At 58.9% G+C, this 23433-nt stretch overlaps 1 protein-coding gene across 4 annotated transcripts; it reads left to right on the top strand.

Annotated features, from left to right (window-relative positions):
* The first annotated feature begins 539 nt into the window (after positions 1 to 539).
* Positions 540 to 20327, top strand: EXOC3L2 (exocyst complex component 3 like 2). Of its 4 annotated transcripts, XM_070558020.1 has the most exons (14): positions 549 to 643; positions 1078 to 1146; positions 1721 to 1896; positions 4730 to 5268; positions 8266 to 8899; positions 10679 to 10790; positions 11749 to 11850; positions 11955 to 12055; positions 12268 to 12378; positions 12801 to 12936; positions 15530 to 15652; positions 16094 to 16249; positions 17006 to 17127; positions 19663 to 20327. In XM_070558020.1, the coding sequence occupies exons 3-14, from the start codon at positions 1886 to 1888 to the stop codon at positions 19949 to 19951; spliced, it is 2436 nt and encodes an 811-aa protein (XP_070414121.1). In that variant the 5' UTR covers positions 549 to 643; positions 1078 to 1146; positions 1721 to 1885; the 3' UTR covers positions 19952 to 20327. The 4 variants fall into 4 exon arrangements, with proteins under 4 accessions (XP_070414124.1, XP_070414121.1, XP_070414123.1 ...); XM_070558021.1 differs by lacking the exon at positions 549 to 643 and having other exon boundaries at positions 1064 to 1146; XM_070558022.1 differs by lacking the exons at positions 549 to 643; positions 1721 to 1896 and having other exon boundaries at positions 1062 to 1146.
* Positions 20328 to 23433: the final 3106 nt, after the last annotated feature.

Here is a 23433-nt window from a genome sequence, read left to right as displayed (position 1 = left end):
ACTCGGGCGGCTGGCCCAGTGGCATAGCGGTTAAGTTTGCCCATTCCCCTTTGACAGCCTGGGATTCGCCGGTTCAGATCCCAGGTACAGACATAGCACTGCTTGGCAAGCCATGCTGCGGTAGGCGTCCCACATATAAAGTAGAGGAAGATGGGCACAGATGTTAGCTCAGGGCCAGTCTTCCTCAGGAAAAAGAGGAGGATTGGCAGCAGATGTTAGCTCAGGGCTGATCTTCCTCAAAAAAAAAAAAGCAACCCGGACCCTGCATCCAGCCTCACCCAGAGGAGCCAACCCATTTGCAGCCCCAGCCACACCTGCCATCTCCATCCCCAGCTTCCAGCCCTCCGTTCTGATCCATCACCGTTGGCACCGTCCTTAGTGAATCTTTACTGAGCATCTACTGCATAAAGATGAACAAGGTAAGCAAAATCTGCTTTGAACTGACATTCGAGTTGGGGAGTCAGAAAATCTCTAAGGGAGGCAGAGGAATCTGATCATTTCAGATCGTGGAAGGTGCTCTGAAGGAATTGACCGTCGGAGTAATGTCTCTGGGAGAGAGAGAGAGAGCAGGGCTCGGAGGTGCCGGTGCTGGCTGGATGAATGTCTCCTTTGAGGAAGAGATGCTGGAGCTGAGACCGGGATGGTAAGGAAGGAGGGGGCCATGCAGAGACCTGAGATCTGAGGGTTTTAGGCAAAGAGAACCACAATTCCAAACCCACACTCAGGGCCGCCCCCATGGGCCTCCCATCCTGGCCTCTGGGTCCAGCAGAACCTTCACCCCATAGCGGGGAACTCAAACCCAAGAGAGAGCCTTGGGCCCACGTCCAGCGTGGGGTGTCCCCTGGGGCGCCCGGAATGGTGTTATCACCTTGAGAGGCGTGAAGAGCAGGCTGGGGCGGGCGATTCCGGCCGGGGCGGGGGTGAGGGTGGGGGCCGGCCTGTGGGCCTGTCTTTCCCAGCCCGACCGACCGCAGCCAGCCCGAAAGGGCAGACAGATAGAGTCTCTCCCGCCCCTGGCCCCAGAGAGGGAGGGGTTTCCTGACAGGAAATTGACCTCCTCTAACCCCCCCTCCTCAGATCCCAGCTCTCAGCATTCCTGGCTCAAGTAGCCTTAGGACAGGACAGCAGCAAGGACAGAGGGACGAGGTGAGTGTGCTGGAGGAGGGGGCAGGCTTCGCAGCGCAGGGGCCCCTCTGGATCGGGGCTGCATCAGAGTTCCTGAGCACAGGGGTCCTGAAGCCCGGAGAGGCTGGGCGCAAAGAGAAGATTTGGAGCCCGACCTGGGGAGAGTGCCAGCGAGAGGGCAGGGAGGAGATGGGGAGACGAGAGTGGCAGGAGGGCACAGGGAAGACTTTGGGGACCCTGGGGATGCAGAGAGGCTGCAGGGCGCCAGGGAGCTGGGAACCACCAAGGGAGAAGAGGTATGAGAGTTGGTGGGTCTGATGCCCTCTGAGCTCAGGTGGGAAGACAGAAGCCGGGGAGGGGTGAGTGCTTTGCTCCATCCCCAAGGATGGGGGCCTGGAGATGGGAAAGGGGACAGGGGTTGGGATGAGATGAAGCAGGAGACAGGATGGGGACGCGGTTGGCAGAGAAGATGTGGATGAGCTGGAAACAGGCGGGGCTGGGGACAGGAGGGTTGGGGAGCAAGGCTGGATTGGGGTATACTGGTTGGGGTCAGGCTTGGACGTGCCATTTGTAAGGGAGGGGTTCTCCCATGCAGACCCTGGGGACCGGAGGTGACAACTTCTGCAAACAGAGGTCGGGCTGCCTGCGGAGGGTTTGGGGCTGTGGGGAGAGGCTGCCAGCGAGGAAGAGGAGGAGGCCAGAGGGAAGCAACGGTGGCCAAGACATCCTGCGGGGGCCCGGCGGCTCGGGGGCTTAAGGGATGCCTCGGAAGTGAGTCAGGGGCCTGGCACTGGGAGGCAGACAAGGGGGCTGGAGGGGCAGGATGTCAGAGCCGGTTTGCAGAGGTGGGTGTCGGAGCCAGGAAGGAGAAAAACGTCGGGCCAGTTTGGGGGGAAAATGTTGCAGCCGGGCCTGAGGAGGTTGGAAATGGTTTGGGGGCATTGGCTCCAGTTTGGGGGTGGATGCGAGAGCCAGCGGGGTATGTCACATCTAGTTTGGGTGATGTTAACTTCAGTTGGAGGGAGACTGGAGCCCCCTGTTTCAGCTGGGGGAGGTGGCGATGATAGAGCCATTTGGGGAGGAGGCATGTGGAAGCCAGTCTGGAAGATGGAAGACAGAGAAATCAGGGTGCGAATAGTCCGCATGCATGGGGGGCTGGTATGGACTGCCCACAGCTATGGGGGCTCCAGGCAAGGGTTGCCATGGTGACTGCCTTCCTGGGGGCTGGGGGACCACTGAGACTGGCGGGAGGCCAGGACGGTGTTTCTGGGAACAGGAGGCTTGAGAAACGACAGCTCAGGTCTGGAGGCTGAAGTCAGGGAGCAAAGACGAGGGCTTCCCACCAGGAAAGGAGCTGCTCTTGCCCATGGCCCAGCCACCTCAGGGCCCCTGCAGCGCCAGCATCCCCCAGCACCCCCCGCTCCCCCGCAGGGCTGTCCACCCCTGACCCTGTCCCTTGCCTGCTCACGACCTCTCCGGGTTCAAAACGACCTACGTGGCCAGCAATAGGAGAACGAGTGAACACGGGGACACCTTACACGATTTTGTCATTGTCACACAGTGGAATAGTATGCAACAGCTAGAGCCACAGAGACGGGACATAGATGAATCTCACGTGTATAACGTGAGCCAAAAATAAGCAGGTTGCAACGTACACACAGGATGAGGTTTCTAGTGAGTTGGAAACCATGTAGAACAGTGTATGCTTTCTGGATACAGTCTGTGTGGGGATCGAAGAACCGTCTGCAGCCATGGGAGGACAACTCTTTCGGCCGCTTTCCCTGGGAGCAGGCTGGGGCAGGGGCCGCAGGAGGCTTCTGTGCGTTTGGGGCATTTGATTCTTAAAAAAGTCTGAACGAACAGAGCGAATGTTTGCCTCCGATGAGGCTACAGCTGTAGCCACAGGGGCCGTTTCTGAAGTTTTGTTTTCGATAATTTTCTAAACGTTTGGACTATTTCATCATTTTCAAAAGCGCCCTTCCCAGTGCCCTGGGGAGGAGGCCCTGAGTGGCCTGCTCCTTCCTGACCTCCACAGCTTAACTCGTCATGCCTCCTCCCCCACAAGGAATGAAGTCCTTGCCTCCTTCCTCCATTTCCTGGGTAGCACCCATTCATTCCCTGAGTGCCTGCCCTGGGAGCTGGGGACACAGTGGTGACCACGACAGCCCTGACCCTGCCGTCTCGGGGCGGGGGGGCACACAGACCCATCCCCAGACAGTGACGACCCAGAGTGTGCAGGGCTGGGTTAGGGGGAGACCTGAGGGGGGCACCTGACTCAGCCTGGGCATGAGGGAGGGCTTCCTGGAGGAGGAGGCATTGGGGTTGGGTCCTAAAGCATGAATGGAACATGGAGAACAGGCTTCTGGGTAGAAGGATCGAGAGATGCAGAAACCCAGAGGAGCCTGGATAAGGATGAGGAGAATGCGGGACAGCACTGGTGATGTGCACAGCTGGCAGGCAAGGGGGCTGAATTTTGTCCCAAGGGTACTGGGGAGCCATGGAAGATTCGAGGGAGGGGAGAGGCAGGTTTATGCCTTAACGAAGTCCTCAAAGGTGTACTGGAGGGGCCAAGACTAGAGGCTGGAGACCAAGGAAGAGGCTGCAACAGGGAAGCGGGGGTGGGGTGGGGTGGCTCAGACAGGAGTAGGGGCCATGGAGAGGGAGGGGACGAGGGACTTAGGAGTTGGAACGGGCAGGGCCTGGGTCTGCCTTGGCCACCGCTGTATCCCCATTGCCTGCGTGGCAAATGCCTAGTAAGGTTTTTTTTTTAATTGTGGTAAAATACACGCAACATAAAATTCACCATATTAGCCATTTTAAAACGTACAATTCAGTGGCATCTAGTACATTCACCATGTCATCAACCATCACCACTAGCAAGTTCCAGAACATTTTCATCCCCCTAAAGGGAAACCCTGCACCCATTAAGTGGCCACTCCCCGGCTCCCTCTCCCAGCCCCTGGCAACACTCCTCTCCTTTCTGTCTCCAAAGTTTGCCTCTTCTGGATATTTCCCAGTAAGTTTTTGCTAATGGAATGACTGGGGTGGGGTAGGGGTGACAGGGGTCCCGACTGGACCAGGGAGATGAGGCAGGTACCCAGGTGGGTGACCTGGCTATCTGGGTAGACAGGGGGCCTGGGTCCCCATGCAGTCTCTGCCCTTCGCAGGCTGTGCCACCTTGGGAAAGACCCTTCCCCTCTCTGGGCCTGCTTCCTCCTGGGGTAGCAGGGCCCACTAAGATGATGAACACTCTGGAGCAGGAGTTAGGCAGGGGAAGGGTCTGAATGCCGATGCTGGGGGGGGTGAGGGTGGGGAAGAAGCCAGGCTCTGGAATCAGACAGGTCTGGGCATGATTCCCGGCTTTGTCCCTGCCTCACTTGGGACCTCAGGCAAGCGCCTTCGCTCTTCCGAGGCTCAGTTTACTTATCTGCAAAATGGGCACAAAGATAACACCTGCCTCGTGGGCCTGTGCAGATCCGCGGGGTTAGCAGGTGCTCAGACCAGAGCCTGGCACACAGGCGCTGAAGGGCTGGGTGCGCGGTGGTGTTGTCATCCACACCACTGTCATCAACACCATCGATGGTCCGTTATTTTTCTCCCCCAGGTCCCTGCCTGTCAAAATGCCCATCCTGAAGAGCCTAGGGGTGGCAGACTCCAAGGTGCCCCGGGCGGGGACCCTACCCCTGAGGTCCTCTCGGAACCCCTTTGAGGAAGTTCCAGGGCTGGAAGAGGAGGAATCTGGAGAGTTGGGGAGCCTGCCCAATGGGACATCTTGTGGCCGCCGTGCCACCCTGGAGAAGCTGGCCGGCCTGGCTCCCTTCCGGCTGGGCTGGACTCCCAGCCGGCGGGGGGGCAGCCCAGGGAACGGGCAGCCCCGCTCTTTCCTGGGCCGTGTGCTGAGCCCGGGGATCCGCCGTAGCTCGGCAGATTTTGGCCTCCTGGCCAGGCTTCAGGGGATCCGAGCCCAGGGAGACGAGGAGGCGGCTGGGGAGGCCGCCCGGAGGCTGGCCTTCCTGAGACTGGGGCGCGGGCCCAAGCCCCGGCGGGCGTCCCTGGCTGAGAGGGTGGTACCTGCAGGCGAGGCGGCTCCAGAGCCCCCGCCCCAGGTCCCGGAGCCCCCAAAGGTGAAGGAGCCATTGTCAGGTGAGTCTGGAGTCCTGGTTCATTCCTGGGGGGATCACAGTGCCTCCACCTGTGACCCCATCTCCATGCACATCCCCGGCTCCCCTCCGCTCGCCTCCACGTGCAACACCAGCCCATCCTCCTTGAGTCCGAATCCCCATCGTCACCAAGCTCCGGCTTCGGCCCCATCTCCACCCCCACCTGTCCCCCTCTCCACCTGCCACCTTCAACCTCACCCCAGTGTCCGATGACAAGCGAATCACCAATCCTATCTCCTTTCAAAGGATCCACGTTCCATCTTGAATCTCCATACTCCATTCGTTCCCATCCCAGCCCCAACCCTGGTCCCAAACTCCAACCCCCACCTCAGCCTCCTCCTGCATCCCAAGTCCCTTCTCCGCTTCCATCCACTCTGAGCCCCAACCCCGACTCGAGCCGATGCTAAGCCCCAGCCTCCACCTTCACCACTACCTGAACTCATATCCCAACTTTGTCTTCAGACTCGGCCCCATGCCCAACATCCACCTTTCTCTCTCAACGACATCCCCCAATCTGCCACCACCTTATTAGTCTCCTGGGGCTGCCGCAACCAGGGCCCACACACTGGGTGGCTGAGGACAACGGGAACTCATTCTCCCACACTTCTGGAGGCCAGACGTCAGCAGGGCCGTGAGCCCCCTGAAACCTGCTGGGGGTCCCTCATGGCCTCGTCCAGCTTCCGGTGCTCTGCCGGCCGGCCGGCCGTGTTCCTTGGCTGGTAGCTGCACCACTCCAGTCCTCTGTGGTCACAGAGTGCTGTGTCTTCACATTATCTTCCCTCTGTGCGTGTCTGTGTCCTAATTTCCCCTGTTTACAAGGACACTAGTCACACTGGATCAGGGCCCACCCTCTGACCTCATTTTAACTTGACTGCCTCTGTGCAGACTGTTTCCAAAGGCCCCATTCTGAGGTCCTGGGGTAAGACTTCACGTATCTTTTTTTGGAGGGGAGAGACACACAATTCAACTCACAACGCCACCCTATCTGTTCCTCAACCTCGATCCCAGTGTCTCTCCCATGCCTTTGTGGTTTCCACCCCATACTTATTCAAACCCCATCAGCAGTCTCCACCTTGAGATGCACCCACACGCTTATCCCCAACTCTCCCTCCACACTCCATCTTTAACCTCATCGCTATGCCAACACCACGACAACCGCCAGCGGGTCCAGTCTCGCCCCATGGCTCATTCCTCTACCCCAATCCCATCCTCACGTACAACTTCAACCCCTTCCTCTCTTCACTCTCACTTCTGACCCCCAACCCCAGGCCCATCCCAGCATCCACCTTCAACCCCTCACCCCCAGCTTCCTCATTCAGTCTTAGCCCCATTCCTAGTCCCTCCGCAGCCCCGCATGTCAGCCCCGAGCCCAGCCTCAACCTCTTCCTTCATTCTTAATCCCATCGCCACCCCCATCCCGAGTCCCATTCCTGACCCCCATCCCAACCTCCATCGTCAACTCCATCCCCATTCCTAACCCCAACTCATGTCCAAGCTTCATCTTGAAGACTCATAGCCATCTCTTCCTTCTTCCTGTCCTCAACTTTCACCCAAAGTCATCACCACCCACATTTCCAACCCCATCCCTACCCCAAACCCCAGATGTCCTGCTCAATTCCTTTCCTATCCCCTTCTACAGATTTCAACCCCAACCATGTCCTGATCCGAAACCCCCTCATCCCAACCCCCACCTTCATCCCCGCCCTCATCTCCAGTCCCATCCCTGAAACGGGTCCCCAGCCCTGTCCCAATGCCCCCCTTCATTCAACTCCATCCTCAACCCTCAACCCTGTCTCTGGCTCCCCCATCCCCCATTCCTGCTCCTAACCCTTCCCCCCCCCCCCCCCCCCCCCCCCCCCGCCAGTCCATGCTGCCCCAGCTTTGGGGATGTCAGGAGAGCGCCTTCTTCATCCTCCTGTGCCCTCCACATCCTGGCCTGAGGCTATTTCAGCCCCGGCTCCCTGGGGACTGGGAGGGCACTGCAGGGAGGTGAGGAGGGGGTGACTGGAGCCCCCGCCTTCTGGAAACGGATGGGCAGAAATAGCGCTGGCCAGGAAATAGTTTCTCTGCCAGGGAGGAAGTGCAGGGGGGTGGAGGTGTCGGGGTAACCCTGGGCCACTGGGACCCTCCCTCTGCCTTCACTCAGAGGCCTCCCAACCCCACGGCTCCTCTCTCTTGGAGGAGTCTGAACTCAGCGTGTCAGATCACCCCACGGCTGCCCACCCCCAAAAGACCCCTTCGCTGGTCTTACTATCCTCTCCCCACCTCCATCCTGCCCACGGTCCACTGGTGCCCTCCATTCCTCTCCCCCTTACCTGGCCCACTGGCTCCCCCATCCCTCTGCTCCTCTGCTCCCTTTCTCTGGCCCTGATGCACTTCTCCTGTCCTAACCCCTGGTCTCGCCTGACTCCTCCCCGTGTCCCACACCATTCCTTGATACCTTCTTCCAGGCCCTGACCCCTGACCCTGAGCCCTAATGCTCTCCGTTCCTCCTCAAGCCCTTACTTCCCGCTTCCTCTGACTCCCCCCCTCCATCCTCTTCCTCATGGGACACGCTCTAGTCCTTTGACCTCCTTCCTGCACCCAGACTCCCTCTCCCATGCCAAAACCCCCTTTTCCCTTCCCTAACCTCTCTGGTCTGCTCTCCCACGGCCTGGTCCTCTCCCTTGCCCCTTTCTCCATCCCCTTTCACCCCATCCTCCCCTTCCCTAGCCCTGCTCCTGCCCCTCTTTCTTTGCTTGCCCTCCCCCACCCTTGCCTTCCTCCTCTCTCCACTCTCCTCCTCCTCCACCCCCGCTCTCCGCCCCCCTTCCCTTCCCTTCCCTTCCCTTCCCTGCTCTGCCCCCTCATGCCTCATCGGACACCCTTCTCCCGAACTGCCCCTGACTCCTCTCCCCCTCCCCCTCCCCATCCCTCTTCCCCTCCCCTCTACCCCTTCCCGTAACCACCCACCCTGTGCCCTCCCCGTCTGCCCCCACAGTGCTGGAGATCCTGAGCCTGATCCAGCAGCGCGAGCTCGCGCGGGCCGACGAGCACATCTTGGAGCTGGAGGCCGAGGAACTGGCGTCGTCGGGGTGCGGCGTGCCGGGGCCGCCCAAGGCCGAGGGCGCGGCCGGGGGCCGCCGGGCGCGGGACGTGGCGCTGCTGTACGAGGCCCTGCAGCGCGAGCTGTGGGCGCTGGTGCGCGAGACGCTGGCGGGCCCCGGGCCGGGCGCGGGCGCCGGGGCGGGCGCCGTGGCGCAGCTGGGCCAGGTGCTGGTGCAGGAGGAGGCGGCCGACGGGCGCCGGGGCCCCGGGGCGGCCCGCAAGCTGCGCGCCCGCTGGGCCGAGGCGGTGGCGCGCGCGGCGAGGGAGCGCCTGGAGGCGGCGGCGCCCGGGGCGCCCGGGGGCCTGGCCGGGCAGCTGGAGGCGCTGCGGGCGCGGCTGCTGGAGGACATGGGCGTCGTGCGGGGCCGCCTGGCGCCCGCCTACCCCGCCGGCCTGGGCGCCTTCAGCGTCTACCTGCGCGGCTACCACGGCGCCCTGGCCGAGTGGCTCGCGGTGGCCGCCCGCCGGAGGCTCCCGCTGGCCGACCGCTACGCGCTGCTGCACTGGCACAACCAGGTGTACCCCAGGTGAGCTGGGGCCCGTGCAGGCCGCGCAGCCTGGGGACCCGCTGCCCCAAGGTCGCGTAGGGCCCTGCCCCTTCCCTCAAGGACCTTGGAACAGCCAACCCTTCAATTCTAGAACCTTCACACCATTGACTTGTCCGGTCCTCAGCACCAGTAACATTTACAATCCTAGAATCTTTTTTCTTTTTCTCCCCAAAGCCCCCCAGTACATAGTTGTGTATTTTTAGTTGTGGGTCCTTCTAGTTGTGGCGTGTGGGACTCCGCCTCAGCATGACCTGATGAGCGGTGCCATGTCCGCACCCAGGATCCGAACCCGGGAAACCCTGGGCCACCATAGTGCTGTCCACTTTTCTTGTGCTAGAACTTTAGCCATGCTGATCCTTCCAGTTCTAAAACCTCGGCACCGTGGACCCTTCCAGTCCTGGATCCTTAGCACCGTCCATCTTTCCAGTCCCAATATCTCAGCATCACTGGTCTGTCCAGTCCTAGAACCTCAGCCCCATCCCGGTCCAAGAATCTTAGAATGGTCCACCCTCACAGTCTGGGACTCTTAACACCGCCCACCCTTCCAGTTCTAGAATCTTAGCATCGTTGATCCTTCTGGTCCTAGAACCTTTAGCCCCGCTGACCCTTCTCCTCCTAAAATCTTGGTCCTTAGAATTCTAGAACCTTCACACGTTCTCTCTAGATCCCAGGACATTAGCACTTTTGACTCTTCCAATCTTATAGCTTTAGAACTGATGACGCTTTCAATCTTAGACTCTTAGTGCCAATGAGCCTTCGCATCCTAAACCTTAGCCTCATCCCTTCTTTGGATCCTAGAACCATGACCCTGTTGACCCATCCAGTTTGAGGACTGTAGCACTGTTGGCCCCTGAGTTCTGTACTCTTAGCTTCTAGAACCTCAACGCCCTTGACCCTCCCAGTCTTAGAATCTTATAACTTTCAAGCCTTTGAAACCTAACACATACGCATCTTGTGGCCAGGGGATGGAATATGGTGACTAGCCATGACTGGGTCACCTCTCCACGCCCGGGAAAACGGAGCTGGCCATCCTCAAACCACATGTTGGAGAACGCAGGGGATGGGTGGTTCCTCAAACAAAATCAGGATGCTGTCAGCAGAGGAAAGAGAGGGAAGCGGCTACCAACATTGCTCCCCCCATCCTATTTGGGAATACATGTTAATAACACTGTCACCCCATCCATGAGAGACGGAGGTGGGGTAGGGAGTCTGGAGAGCTTCCTGGCATGGTGGGACATGAGTTAAGTCCGATCTGTAGGGAGATGGTGCTTCTGCCTGAGAAGCACCGAGAGCAAAAGCCTGGATGGGGAGGAGTGTGTATGGGGTGATGGTACTGTACAGGCCAGGGCATGCAAGAGTGTAGAAGCAGGGAGCGAGGGCTGGACTGGGGCAGCCTCCAAGGCCAGGTGAGGCGGTAGGGACAAAGAGCAGAGGTGGAAGAAAGCTTCTGTCTGGGGCAGCCGATCGTAGGTGAGACCCTGCGTGCCGATCCTCGAGCCTGGACTTGACCCCTGGAAGTCTTGCCCAGACATCATCCATCAGGGAGCTGACTCAGAGAGCTGGAGCCAGGGGAGTGACAATTTCAGACACTTCCTTTGAGGGATGAGCAAAGCTGGTCCCTAGAGAGGAAGGGAGTGGTCCATGGTCACAAACACAGCAGCAGCGGGGGTGAAGGGATGGGGAGGGGATTGGGGAGGGGTCTGATGGCCCAGCCTCACCTCTCACAGACCTCCCTGTCTCTCACCCCCCACCCCCCAGAGAGGTCCTAGGGTTGGTGGACGTGGTCGCCCTGGAGAACGGGGAGCTGGGGCCACTTCTGTCCCCTGGCACCCTGCGGGGCTTGGAGGATGAATGCGTCACCGATGTTAAGGTACCTGGCACTTGGCATTGGGGATTAGGGAGCGGGAGGCATTCTGCAGGGAGTGGGGGGACATGCTGAGTTTGGGGGCCTCTCCCCTCCGCCTTTTGCTATTTCCATCTCCCTTTTTCCCTTGTGGACTTCTGAGTTCTGTCCAAAAGACAGACATGGAAGCCCATGCTGCTCCCTTCTGCCTTATGGTTGGTGTTGGAGCTCAAGCACCCAGGGGGGCGTGGAAACCCTCCAGAAGGTTCGGTACATTCAGACACTTCAACTCTTAGAGCAAGAGAGTCAGTCACAGAACCCCAGCTCACAGACCTGCAGACTCACAGATGGAGGGCCTCATGGTGTCTCTGCGTATAAGCAGGGCTGATGGTTAACCGGCCGGGCACAGGCATCACAGAGCAGGATGGCCCGGCCGTTGACACCAGCCTGGCCACAGGCGCCTTTCCTGCCTGAACCCCAGTCCTGCCCCCGCCACAGAAATCAGAATCTTTGCAACTTGAGAGCCTGGAATCTGAGAATCGAACATGTCTCGATTCTCAGACTCACTGAATTGGAGACAGTTTTGGACCAGAGAATCAGAGATGGGTAAACCTTAGCATCCCAGGTCCTGGGAAGTCTTGAATCCCAGAATCTGACAGCCTTGAACCAATTGTTTGCAGAACCTGAGAGCAGAGTCTTAGGAACATCAGTAATGAGAGAATAGATGCTTAAACACTCTGGCTATTAGATGAAGGATGCTGAAAACCACAGACTCAATATGAAGCTTCGAGTCGTAGACTTAGGAATGGAAAGGGCTGGGGTGGTTTTCCAGTCCATCCTCCCTCCCCAGCGTAACCTTGACGAGCTCACGGATAGAAGCCAGACCTGCTTGGGGCTCAGAAGCGGGGATCATGGTGGGAGAAACAGGGAGAAAGGCTCCCAGGTGGCCCCCGACTCCTGCCTCTCCCCCGACTCCCCACTCCAGGCTCAGACGCGGGCAGCCCTGCTTCGCGTGCTGCAGGAGGATGAGGAACACTGGGGGAGCCCCGAGGACCAGCCCAGCAGCCTGGCCCAGGATGTGTGTGAGGTAGGGGGTGGGGAAGAGGCGGGGATCAGCCGGACAATGCGGGGGTGGGAAAGTGGGACCTCACCCCTCCTCACCCCCTCTTGCCCCCACCCCTGACCGTGCAGCTGCTGGAAGAGCACACGGACCAAGCACCCCGCATCAGCCAGGAGTTTGGGGAGCGGATGGCCCACTGCTGCCTGGGGGGGCTGGCAGAGTTCCTGCAGAGGTAGGAGGGCTGGGGGCAGGGTGTGCGGGAAGGGGGCTGGGCATCAGGATGGGGGATCCAACAGAGAGAGCAGAGATGAAAAGCAATCAAGTCAAGAGAGACACGGGGGGGCCTCAGTGGGGGTCACAGGCTTCGCTGGGCTGAGCGCGGGGCAAGGGACCCTTACCCAGCGTGGCTCCATCTGTCATGCCCTCCGCATCCCCTCCCACCAGCTTCCAGCAGCGCGCGGAGCGATTCCACGAGAATCCAGGAGTCCGGGAGCTGCCACCGGACACCTATGTCAGCAGGACCATCTCACTGGTCAATTGCGGGCCCCCCTTGAGGTGAGAGGGCCAGTCCCGGGGGACAAGCTGACCCGGGGTGCTCGGATCCTGGGAGCCCACAGAGCTGGCCCCGAGAGGCGTGTCCACGGGACCATAGAAGCATAAAACCTGGGAGTCCTGGAAAGACCCTAGCATCTCAGAGCACCAGAATCGAACAATCAGAACATCGCAGTGTTAGAATTATAGGAACCGAGCAGCCAGCCTCAAACATGCTGAGTTACAGATTGTTTTCTATCTTATCTTACTTTCCTTTTTTATTAACTGATTTTTGATGCATTTTGCAAATTGGTTATGCATAATTCACATAATTCAAAATTCAAGATACGAATTCAAATATGTTTAACTATGTGCACTCAGCCAGGTCCAGGCGGTTGGGCTCAACGTCGAGGCTCCTTGACTTTTGGTTCCGCTGATCCCCACAGGGCCCTGGCGGAGCGCCTGGCCCGGGTGGGGCCCCCCGAAAGTGAGCCAGCCCGGGAAGCAGCGGCCAGCGCTCTGGACCGAGTGACCCGACTCTGCCACCGCGTCCTGGCTGACCTGCTGTTCCAGGAGCTGCAGGTGAGTGAGGCAGGGGCTGGGGTGGAGCCCGTGCCGGGACAGGGGACAGGGGAGTGCCCCCCGTCCCACAGTTCCTTTCAGCCCGTGACTCAGTGTTTGGGAAGCAGACGGGGTGGGGGTGATGGTCATGTCTAGGGGGGCAGAAGGGGGTGCAGGAAGGAAGAGGTGGGAGGATATGGCTGGGGCGGGGGAGGACAGAGAGCCACCAGCAGGAGGGGGCCTGGGGATGGGGTGGAGCCCCCCCAGTGAGGTCCCCCAAGTCCCTGTCCAGCCTCGCCTAGACCCTAGAGCCCCAGTCATCGTCTCTGGGCTCCTGTGCATGCCCGGAGCAGGCTGGGTTCAGAGGTGGGTGAGAGCATGTGGGGAGGGCGGTGGGAGTACTGGGGAATGAGACCCAGAGGTATGCGTGTCCCTGGTTGTAATACTTGCCCAACCCACCTTGTGCACCAGATTGTGTCCCTCCTCTGCTCAGAACTCTCCATGGCTCCCAGCTTCCATGTAGCAAGAGCCAAAGTCCTTGCTGTGGCCCCCAGGGCCCTGCACATCACTGGCCCCTTCTCTCTCTGACTCATCTCCTCCCACTATCCCCCTTGCTGCTCCACTCCAGCCACACCGCCCCCTCACTGTTCCTCAATGCGACAGGCACAGTCCAGCCCCAGGACCTTTGCACCTGCTATTCCAGCTGCCCGCATTGCTCTTCTCTGCAATGGCCACACAGCTCCCTCTGTCACCTCTCTCAAGTCCTGACTCCAATGTCACCATCTCAGTGAGACCTTCCCTGCCTGCCCCATTTAAAACAGAAGCCCCCTTCCCCAGTCCCTGCTCTCTTTGTCTCCAAAGCACTTACAGCCACCTGCCATGCTATGGCCTTTCTTTCTTTTCTTTTTTTTTTTTTTAAATCATCTCCTCCCACTAGAGTGTTAGCTCCTCAAGGACAAGGATCTGCTGGAATGTTTCTAAAATAACTTTTTGTTATGGAAAATTTCAAACAAACACAAAAGTAGGCAGAATGACAGAATGACCTCTCGGGGACCAGTTCCAGCAAATATCAACTCCTGGCCAATCTAGTTTCACCTCCCTCTCTGCCCCCACGGGGTTCTTTGAAAGCAGATCCTTGACATCCTGACATCATCCATCAACACTTCAGCCTGTATCCCCAAAGATAAGGAGTCCTTTTTAAACAAACATGACCGCAGTGCCATCTGCATACCTGACAAATGGAACAGAAATTCCAAATATCATCAAGTATCAGATGAGTATTCAGAGTCCCCCAACCTGCTTACGATTATCAGGCGCTTGGAGTTTGTTTATCTCATTTTCCCGTGTCCCCAAGCGTTCTCCGACACGTCCCTAGTAACCCCCCAGGGCTGGGCTCAGAGAGTGTTTGTTGAGTGACTAAATGCACAAGTATGTGAATACAAGTGGCTGAGTTGGGGGGGGAGTAGGGGGGTGCAGGGGACGGGGTACAGTCTTTGTTCCAGGCCTGGCTGCACCGCTTCCAGGTAGGGGGACCCCGGACAAGTTGCTTGTCCTCGCGGGGTCTCTGTTTACTCATCTGGAAGGTGGGCTCAGGAATTCCAGGCGTCTCTGGCAGCAATGGGACTGTGGCCGTCAGGGGCTTTGCTGGGGTCCTGGTGGCGGGTATTGGGCATCCTTATCGTCACAGATACACAGAGTTTATGGCAACAGCGACACACCTGGAGCCAGACGCCACCCCACAGTGGTCCCTCACTGCATCCTCCGAATTCTACCGCCTGCATTCTCCTTTCTCTCTGCTCAACCCCTTTCCCCCCTAATTTCTGCCTTAGTCTCGTCCTCTCCCATCCATCTCCATAAAGCACAAAGCTGACCCTCTCCCTCCCCTGCTCAGAGTCTGCCATGGCTCCCCAGTGCCCTCAGGAGAAAGCAGGGGCTCCTCACACTGCCCAGGAGGCCCTGTGTGCTCTGCTGCCCCCACCCAACCAGCCCCATCTCTCCACTGGGCTGTCACACAGGGCCCCCTTGCTTAGAAGGGCCCCAGCTTGGTTTAATGCTCTCTCTGTCTTGAAGTTCTTAACAATTTTTGGATGAGGGTCCTCCTTTTCATTTGCCCTGGGCCCTGAGGATTATAGAGGGGGTTTTGCCAGCCACGCTGACCTTCTTTCTGGTCCTCTGATGGGCAGGCCCATCTGAAATCTAAACCTTCTTCACACTGGCTCTTCCCTCCCAATGAGTCGCTCCCTCTCCACCCCTCACCTGGTTAACAATGACCAGCACGGGGCCTCAGCTCTGGCACCCCCTCCTCCAGGAAGCCCTCCTTGATTCTCTGTGCTGACCCAGGCCTCCCCTCTGGGCTCGCTAAGTCCCTGGGCTCCATCCTCCAGCCCTGTCCACTCTGGGTGGTCCCTGTCTGGGCTCTGGTCTGTCTCCCCTTCCGGACTATGAGCCCCAGGCGGGCAGGGTCGGGCTGTCTCCATCACGGCTGTGTACCCAGCGCCATGGAGCTCTGGTTCAGCTGGGAGCAGGGTTTCGGGAACCTATGTTGAATTGGTAAGTGAAGAAAGAGGGTGGAAGGGAAGACAGCTATGCGTTCCCCCTTCTCTGCCCCCCCCAGCCCCACTTCAACAAGCTGATGCGCCGGAAGTGGCTGAGCAGCTCGGAGGCCCTGGATGGCATCGTGGGCACGCTGGGCGCTCAGGCCCTGGCACTACGCAGGATGCAGGACGAGCCCTACCAGGTGCGCCTCCTTGGGGGGTGGAGGCGTGGGGGTTGGGGCTGGGGGGAGCAAGAGCGCTCCCCTGGGGGAGACCCCTTCAACGTGCGGAGCAGCTCTCTCGGGGGAGATAGGTGGCACTCTGCCCCGGGTCTGGGGGAGGCGTGCCCGCGGGCTGGGGTGTAGGGCCGGGTACAGACTGGGTCGGGGGCCCCTGGAGGTGGAGCTCCGGAGACTGGGGAAAGGTCGGGGATGGGGCACCTTTGGGACGCCGGCAGGGGGTGTCCGCGGGCTCACTAGGAGGCCGGAGGGGGGGCAGGGAGGGGGCGGGGGGAGGGAGGGGGAGGGGGGTCACCCCTTGGGTGCCGGCGTGGGGGAAGGCCCCCGCTGGGCGCCTTCGTGGGCGCGGGCGGGTGGGGAGCGGGGCCCCCGGCGGCTCACCCCTCGCGTCCCTCGGGTCCCCAGACGCTGGTGGCCGAGCTGCACCGGCGGGCGCTGGTCCAGTACGTGCGGCCGCTGCTCCGCGGGCGCCTGCGCTGCCGCTCGGCGCGGACCCGCAGCCGCGTGGCCGGGAGGCTCCGGGAGGACGCGGCGCAGCTCCAGAGGCTCTTCAGGCGGCTGGTCAGTGCGGCCCCGGGGGGGGGGGGGGTGTGCTCGGAAACCGGGGTCGGGGGGCAGCGCCTGAGAGGAAGACTCTCACCCAACTTCGGGGCAATGGGGACGCTGATCTTTGCTCTCCTTTCGCCCGGTGATGGCTAGCCTCTGCGCGCGGGGGAGAGTCACGGTCCCCAGGTGGTGGTGTGGGGTTCCATCACTTAAGTCCCTTTAAGTGCTTAGGACCCTAGCTGGCCCAGAGAGAACATTCCAGAAACATTAGCTCTTAGGTGAGCCCACCTAGAAGCCAAATGTCCCAGAAACTTGGAGTCTTAGTGTTCCCAAACCCAAGACTTTAAAGTCACTAGCGCTTATTTGTGCCAGTGTGATCAGCGGCACCGGAAGGGCCTCGCTCAGCCGCTATTCCAGGAGTTTCTAGCCTGGAGTCCTTGGAATGTTTTTTTTTTTTTTTTTTGGAAATTTTCTTGAGAAGGCAGAGAGACGGCTCCTTAGGCAGTTTCCCCCAATGGTAACATTTTGCAAACTTGGCTACGACCCGAGGGGTGTCCCCAGCCCCAAATTATCTGCAAAACTGGGAGTAGATGATATCATGGGTATTTCTTCAAATTTCCAAAGGTTCCAGGTGACCTCTGAGGACAGTCTGTCCTCTGCCTGGTTTTACAGACGAGACCACTGAGGCCGGGAGGGGCCGGGCCTTGGGAGGGTGTGGTTTGGGGGGAGCATGTACCGGGGGCGAGTGCCAGCGCGGGCCCTCTCCTGCAGGAGTCCCAGGCCTCCTGGCTGGACGCCGTGGTGCCCCACTTGGCCGAAGTCCTGCAGCTGGAAGACACGCCCAGCATCCAGGTGGAAGTGGGGGTGCTGGTGCGGGACTACCCAGACATCAGGTGAGAGCTCCCCCCCAACGCGGCCTGCCCCCCGCGCCCCCCCCTCCTCCCAGCGGGCCTTGGCAGCAGTCCCTGCGTTTCCTGCCTCCTGGGCGAGGGAGAGGGGGCGGCGAGCGTGTCTGACGGCCGTTTCCTGCTGGAACCAGGGCATTATTAATACGATTTCCCTCCTTCTCCCGCCGCCGCCGCCGCTGCCGCCGCCGCCCGCCGCCACCAGGGCTCGCAAACAAACAGGCAGTCACAGGAAGCCCAGGGCAGGGGCGGGGGGTGGGGGGGGCGCGGGACCGCCCGGCGGCAGGAAGGGCCGGCCCGGCAGGGAAGCCGCGGGGGACACGGGGACACGCACGGGCACACGGGCGCACACGCACTGAGACGGCGGCAGGCGCCCTTCCGGTCCTGGTGGGCCATTTCCTTTCTCAGCGGTCCGCTCTGAACCTCAGTCTCCTCATCTGTTCCGTGAGGGGACGATCTATTCTTTTCATAGGATTATTGAGGGATGCATCATCATCATCAATGGTGACAACCGTAACAATGCCAGTTCTTGTTGGTCGAGTCCTTAGCTCAGACCTAAGAAATCACCTTACACACCCACTCTATAAGCAGGACCTATAAGAAAAGTTATTTCAGAAAACATACGCAAGTAAAAAGGCTGTTCTAAGTGGCTGGCGTCACGGAAGGCAGGCAGAAATTAAGTAGCTCACCCCGAATGTCACAGCTAGGCGGTGGCAAAGCCTGGACTTGAACCCAGGCAGCAGGCTGGCTCAAAAGCTGGTGCACGTGACCACCACACCCCACTGCCACCCGTAAATGCTGGATGGTGGTGGCAGTGGTGGCAGTCATGCAGTGCTGTTCAGGCAGATAGACGTTCTGTACTCAGAGAGACGGAACCCCATGCGCCGGGGAGGGAGGCCTCAGTGGGGTTTCAAGCTCCAGGGCGGAGGGCCAGCGGCGGAGGGTGAGCCTCCTGGGGTTGATTCCGGATGCACAGTTCTGATTCCAGGGTGTGGGGCTCCCGTCCCTGGCAAGGCACAGAGCCCTGGAGTCCCCTGAGAGCGGGGGGACCCCAGCACTCCTGCTGGAGTGGGGCTTCTGCACTTGAATCTGAAGCCCCCTTTGGAGCTCGAGCTGGGCTGGGAGGAGTGGCTCCAAAGCGGGGTTTGGGGCCGTGTTTGGGAGCTTGGTTGAGCCGGAAGGTTCTTGAGCCACACCCTGCGGACGCGCATGTCTTGGAGCCATGGGGCTTCTCAAGCCGGTATGGGGGAGGGCGAAGACGCCCAGCTGGGCTGGAGGGAGTAGTGGGGGCCCCCAGGCTGTGTTTGCAAGTTCGGGAGAGGACGTTTGGGCTCAGCATCTTGCGTTGGAATGTGGTGGTGGTTCTGGAGTTGAGTTTTAGACCTGCGGTCTTGAGCTGAAGCGGCGACGGGGAAGGTCCAATTGTGTTGGATTTAGGGGCGAGGGTTGTGGGGTACAGTTGGTTTTGTTTGGGGTGAGGGTCCCCAAGGTGAGTTCCAGTTCTGGAGTAGAATTTTGGTCCAGCACCATTCTGCGGCTTGGTGGGAGGGGAAAGTAAACGAGTGTTCTGAGGCCGAATTTGGGGATGAAGGTTCTAGAATGAGATCTAGGCTGAGCGATCTTTTTTTTTTTTTTAAGGAAGATTAGCCCTGAGCTAATTACTGCCAATCCTCCTCTTTTTGCTGAGGAAGACTGGCCCTGAGCTAACACCCGTGCCCATCTTCCTCTACTTTATATGTGGGACGCCTAGCACAGCATGGCTTGCCAAGCGGTGCCATGTCTGCACCCGGGATCCAAACCGGCGAACCCCGGGCTGCAGAAGTGGAACGTGCGCACTTAACCGCTGTGCCACTGGGCCGGCCCATAGGCTGAGCGATGTTGAGTTTTGGATGAGGCCACTGGCACTGCAGTGGTGGAGAAACTTCCAGAATTGGGCTTGGGGCGAGGACTGCGTTAGGATGGGAACAAGGGCGAGCACATCTGGGCTGGGTCCGAGTGGTGATGGTGGGGCCGTTTGAGATGAAAGTGAAGATGAAGTCCAGGGCTGCTGTATTCCAGAGCTTAACCAGGAGTGAGGGGACCAGAATGGAAATTTAGGGGCTGTCTAAGGTTGGGGGTGAAGGCTGAAGATTATTTTAATCAGGAGCCAAGACTGGGGTAAAAGGAAAGATTCCTGAGCTGGGGTTGGAGGTGAGGGTTCTGGAATCGACTGTGGGTGGCAGGTGTTAGAAATGGTCGGAAGCCAATTCTGGAGGGGAGCTCGTATGAGGGGAGGGTCTGGGGGGGCTGCTGTGAAGGGAGACACCGGAGGGGAGCCTGGTGCAAGAAGAGGGGGCTGATATGAAAGGAGGGAGCCAGGGGGGCTGGTGAGGGGAGGAATTTGAGGGGGACTGGTATTAGGAGGGATCTGGGGGGACAAAGGGACTCCAGAGCTGAGGCGGGTTCTGAGGCGGGGTCCCCGGGGGGCTGGGCCTGTGTCTGAAGCACCGAACCCCCAGGCACCTGTTCCTTCCTCTGCCCCAGGCGGAAGCATGTGGCGGCCCTCCTTGACATCCGTGGCCTTTGCAACACAGCCGCCCGCCACGAGATCCTGGCGGTGGCCCGGGACCTGGAACTGTCTGAAGAGGGAGCCTCGTCACCCCCCCGCGACCGGGTCTTCTTCGCTGACATCCCCGTACCCCGCCCGCCTTTCTGCCTCAGTCTCCCTCTCGTCCTGGGCCGCCTCCCCCTCTCCCGGCTGGCCAGGCCCAGCTTGGCCTGTCTGCCCCGGCCCCGGTCCCCCTCTGCATCCCGGCCCCGGGCCCAACGCTGAGATGCCCCCAGCAACCTCCCCGCCTCAGTGCCTCCCCCGTCTTTGCTGCTGACAAACCGCCCTCCTGGACGGCCCCTTACTGACTCGGTGCCTGGGACCACAGACCCCCGGGATGAAAAGTTCCTTTGAGGTCCCCTCGCCCATCGCTCCCCGTGCAGAAGAGAAACAGAAGCCAGAGGGAGCAGAGACTTCCCCAAGGCCACGAAGCTCGTCCTTAGCACCTCCTCCCCAGCCCAGCGTGTGGTGGGTAGCATTTTGGAAGACTCTAGAAATATCCCGGGCCCCCCCCCTTTCCCCTCCCTTCAAGGTCTGGCCCCACTCCAATGTATTAAAAAATGTACGATACTTAGAATAAAGAGGTTTCTATTTAACACAAGGAAGGGCCGAGTCCCCAGTGTGTGGGGGGAGGAAAGACCAAGGCAGGGCCCAGGGCCAAGGGCTTCTCACACGCCCAAGGCCGGGCCAGGGTCCAACTCCTGGGCTGGGCAGTGGAGGCTGCAGAGGGCCCCGCGGGGCCAGGGGCAGCCCGGCCGCCCCATTCGCACGGAGGGCCCGGGCTGCATGCCTCCAGGGCAGGCCCTTGGCCGCTCCGAGCCAGGGTCCCTCACTTTGTCATTCCCTAAGCGCCTGTCCTTTTCTGGGCCCAGCGGTTCCACCTTGGCACACCCTTCCCATCCATCCTCAGCCGGGAAGCCGTGTCAAGAGAGGAAGGAGGTGGGGGGCAGGGCCAGCAGCATCCAGGGCGCCCTCCTGGGTTGACGCAGGAAAAAATCTCAGGGTGGGAAACATTCCACCTTCTCACCCCCAGCCCTGCCGGATCCTGGTCCCCACGGAGTCCTTGAGGTCACCTCCCTGCTGACCTCTGCCCCTCCGGCCCAGTTGGACAGCCTATGATGGATGCTTCCTGGCATGGTTCTTTTTTTCCCTGAGAAATGGGAAGGAGGCAGCCAGGGGTCAGCCTTGGGGCTGGGGTTGGAACCTCACGCACGCACATTTGAACTCGGGAAGGTGGGGACTCAGGACTTTTGGAGCCCCGGGGCTGTGTGACCCTGGGCAGGAAGCTGACCCTCTCTGGGCTGTGGTTCCTGTTCCTCTCTAGGGAACTGCTTAACCTCTCTCTGCCTGGGACAAGGTGAGATGTCCAGAGGATGTACCCTCCTCACTTCAACTCCCCAAATGACACTTTCAATGTCATTGACATACAAGAGAGGGGTGGAGGCACGAACACGTTGTGGTTTGTAGGCATTTAATTACAGACGGATTAACCTCAGGTTGGCAGTGTCCTTTACAGATTTTAGTGCCCCATGTCAAAACGGCTTTATTGAAATATAATTTACCCACCAGACAATTGATCCATTTGAAGTGTGCAATTCAGTCGCCATCCGTATATTCACAGAGCTGTGCAACCATCGCCACAGTCCATTTTAGAACATTTTCGTTACCCCGAAAAGAAACCCTGCACCCCTTAGCCATCATCCCCCAAACCCTCTGTCCTCCTCAGGCCCTGGGGACCACGGGTCTGCTTTTCGTCTCTGTCGATTTGCCTCTTCTGGATATTTCGTATAAATGGATCCCAGAATATGTGGTCTTGTGTGTGCGTGTGTGTGTGGCAAGAACATTTAACATCAGATCTACTCTCCTTACACATTTTTAACTGCACAACACAGTATTATTAATTACAGGCATGATGTTGTCCGGCACATCTCAGGAACTTACTCATCTTGTATGACTGGGACTTCGCACCCGTCAAACGACTTCCCGTCCCCCCTCCCCCCAGGCCCTTGAACCCCTATTCTGTTCTCTGCTTCTGCGACTTTGACTGTTTTCGACCTCTCGTCTAAGTGAGCTCGTGTAGCCCATGTCCTTCTGTGACTGGCTTGCTCCCCTTAGCATGATGTCTTCTGGGTCCACCCATGTCGTTACAAATCATAGGATTGCCTTCCTTTTTAAGGGCTGAATAATATTCCATTGTATGGATGTACCACTTTTCCTTTATCCATTTGTCTGTTGAACATTTAGGTTGTTTCTGTATGTTGGATATTGTGAATAAATATGTGGTCTTTTGTGTCTGGCTTCTTTCACTTGATGATGTTTTCGACTTTCATCCATGTTGCCACATATGTCAGGACTTCATTTCTTATTATTGTCAAATAATATTCCACTCTACGGATGGGTCACATTTTATTTATCCATGTATCAATGGATGGACCTTTAGGTTGTTTTTACTTTTTGGTTATTAGGAATATTGTGCCCCTCCCCCCCCCCTTTTTTTTGGGGGGGTGAGGAAGATTGGCCCTGAGCCAACATCTATTGCCAATCTTCCTCTTTTTTTTCCTCCCCAAAGCGCCAGTGCATAGTTGTCTATCCTAGTTGTAAGTCCTTCTAGTTCTATGTGGGACGCCGCCTCAGCATGGCCTGATGAGCGGTGTGTAGGTCCGTGCCCAGGGTCCAAACTGGCAAACCTCAGGCTGCCAAAGCGGAGCGTGCAAAATGAACCACTCGGCCACGGGGCCAGCCCCCCATTTTTTCTAGATGGCAATCATTTTCCTGGTCTGCCAAGAAGCTCTGACCTTACTCGGAGCCTCAGTTTCCACTTTTGTAAAATGAGGGAAAGGGTCCTAACAGCAGCATTAATTTAGTGCCGACTGCATGCCAAGTACCATACTCGCAAGGATTCACTTGGTGCCCCTGCTCCACAAACTTGCAGACTTGGAAACAGAGGCCCAGGCGGGGGAAGAATACAACCGAAGCCACCACCCAACCAGTGCCAGGGGTGGGACCCCACCTGCACACCCCAGGTTCTTACAGCAGCCGCCCACCCCTGGGAGCCCGCGGGGCTGGGAGGGCTCAGCGGAAAGGTCACGTGATGCATCCGGCACTGGTCCTGACCGACGGGGAAGAGCTGGGAAAACAGGAGCTGTTCGGACTCAGAGTGAGACGCCTTCCCATCCCAGCCTCTTTTCTGGCTGTGGGGCTGGGGCAGGATTGCCGCTGTTTACCGGGTGTCCGCTGTGTGCGAGGTGCTCCCCGCGTGTGTCTAAACACACAGAATCTCTTGGCACCGTCCCCCGGGCCCTGGGAGGACGGGTTGTTTATCTCAGGCAGGAAGCTGGCTCAGAATAGGCACCGGCTGGGGGACAGTGTGTTAGAGGCAGGGGCCGGGAATCGAACCCCAACCAGACCGCAAGCGCTCCCAGCTGCTGTCTACCGGGTCGCGTCTGTACCGAGCATGCGCAGACTTTTTCCCTTGTCATTATTCCGTAAACAATACAGCAAAGCAACTGTTTACATAGCATTTATCTTGTGTCAGATGTTGTAATTAATCTAGAGATGATTTAAAGCAGACAGAAGGATGTGGGTAGGTTATACGCAAATACTACGTTGTTTTATTACATCAGCGACCTGAGCGTCCGTGGATTTTGGTATCCGCGGGGGTCCTGGAACCAAGCCCTGGCGAATACGGAGGGAAAACAGTAATTGGA

Source organism: Equus przewalskii, chromosome 9 (assembly GCF_037783145.1).
Source record: "Equus przewalskii isolate Varuska chromosome 9, EquPr2, whole genome shotgun sequence".
Taxonomy (NCBI): Eukaryota; Metazoa; Chordata; class Mammalia; order Perissodactyla; family Equidae; genus Equus; species Equus przewalskii.
Note: the sequence above shows the minus strand (reverse complement) of the source record. Positions and strands in the feature narration are given on the sequence as shown.